Here is a 1,259-nt window from a genome sequence, read left to right as displayed (position 1 = left end):
GTCATCGAGGGGTTCAGTGTTCTCACTTCCGGGGCTGGGGGGGGAACCTGGGGGGGTCTTGCCTGGAGGGAGGAACGACCCCCCCCCCCACATGGACGTGCGGCTGGAGGGACCCCTCGCAGGCAGGGGGCCTGTGGTGACTGTCACACTCGCCGGGACACGGACAAGGTGCCGGAGGACCTGGCCAGTTTGGCTCAGTGGTTAGAGTGCTGGCCTGTGGATCAAAGGAGCGTGGGTTCGATTCAGGGTCAAAGGGCACGTCCCTGGGTTACAGGTTCGATCCCCCGGCCCTGGTAAGAGGCAACCAATCTCTCTCTCTCTCTCTCTCTCTTTCTCTCTCTCTCTCTCTCTTTCCCCCCCGCCTACATCTCCCTCCCTCCCGCTCTCCTCTACAAGATCACTGGGCAAACGTCCTCGGGTGAAGATTAAAAAGAGACGGTGCCAAGGGCGGGAGGGTCCACAGAACCACGGAAACAGCAGGCGTGTGGCGTGCGGGCGGGAGGGGCGGTGCCGCCGGGGCACAGTGAGGGGAGGGGTTTCCAGGGTCTGGACCAGGCCCGCACCCGCCCGGCACGTCTCTCAGGCGCGTGGACCCTGTCGTCACAGCGGGTCTCTCGCCGCCTCCTCCCCGATCCCACGGCGGTGGCAGGGCCCCATCTGCGACCTCGAACCCCGGCGACCACACACGGAGTGACCGTGGCGCCGTGGCCCGGGGCCGAGTCCACAGACTCACATCCGCTCAGAAGACGCAGCGATGGGCCCCACCGCCTGCCCTGAAGCAGTGGGCAGCGGGCAGCGGGCAGCGGGCAGCCGCCGTAGGGACGTGAAGTGGCCCAGGTGCCTGGCCCGGTGACTGCCCGTCAGCGATGGGAGCCTTGGTAAGCGATGGGGGAAGTCAGGCCTCAGAAAACATTGGACGGGCCCTGGTGGGCGCCCACGGCGAAGGGTCAGGAAGGGGGAGCTCTGAGGCCGCCTTCGCGTCTGAAGCGTCCACGCGCATGAGGGACGGTCTGAGGACCCAGGAGAGAGGCATTCAACCGATTCTCTCTGCCTCGCCCCACCCCCTGGGGCTGCGCGGGGACCTGAACCCCCAGCAGGACCCAGCCCTGTGGTCCGAGTCCCCCTCCTGGTGCTGGGCCGCGGGGCCTCAAGCTCGGTCACCGGTCTGATGGGGGAGGCTCCTGGGCAGGACAGCAGGCCGCTGAGTTCTGGGGAGCCCCAGGGGCCGTCGCTCGGCCGCTGGGGGACGGAGCCAGGGG

General features: G+C 68.0%; 1 protein-coding gene across 1 annotated transcript in view; it reads right to left on the bottom strand.

Moving 5' to 3' along the window:
- Nucleotides 1-729: 729 nt before the first annotated feature.
- The window catches only part of ADGRD1 (adhesion G protein-coupled receptor D1), a gene marked incomplete at its 5' end in the record, with an annotated part of 100,297 nt that continues 99,767 nt past the window's right edge, over nucleotides 730-1,259 (bottom strand). The window contains one exon of the mRNA XM_015567227.1: nucleotides 730-874. Within this exon, the coding sequence (XP_015422713.1) occupies nucleotides 730-874 (145 nt within the window). The remainder of the gene's footprint in view (nucleotides 875-1,259) is intronic.

The sequence above is a fragment of the Myotis davidii genome, unplaced genomic scaffold (genome assembly GCF_000327345.1).
Source record: "Myotis davidii unplaced genomic scaffold, ASM32734v1 scaffold43, whole genome shotgun sequence".
Lineage (NCBI taxonomy): Eukaryota > Metazoa > Chordata > Mammalia > Chiroptera > Vespertilionidae > Myotis > Myotis davidii.
The sequence above is the reverse complement of the archived record's forward strand: the minus strand, read 5'-3'. Positions and strand labels throughout refer to the sequence as shown.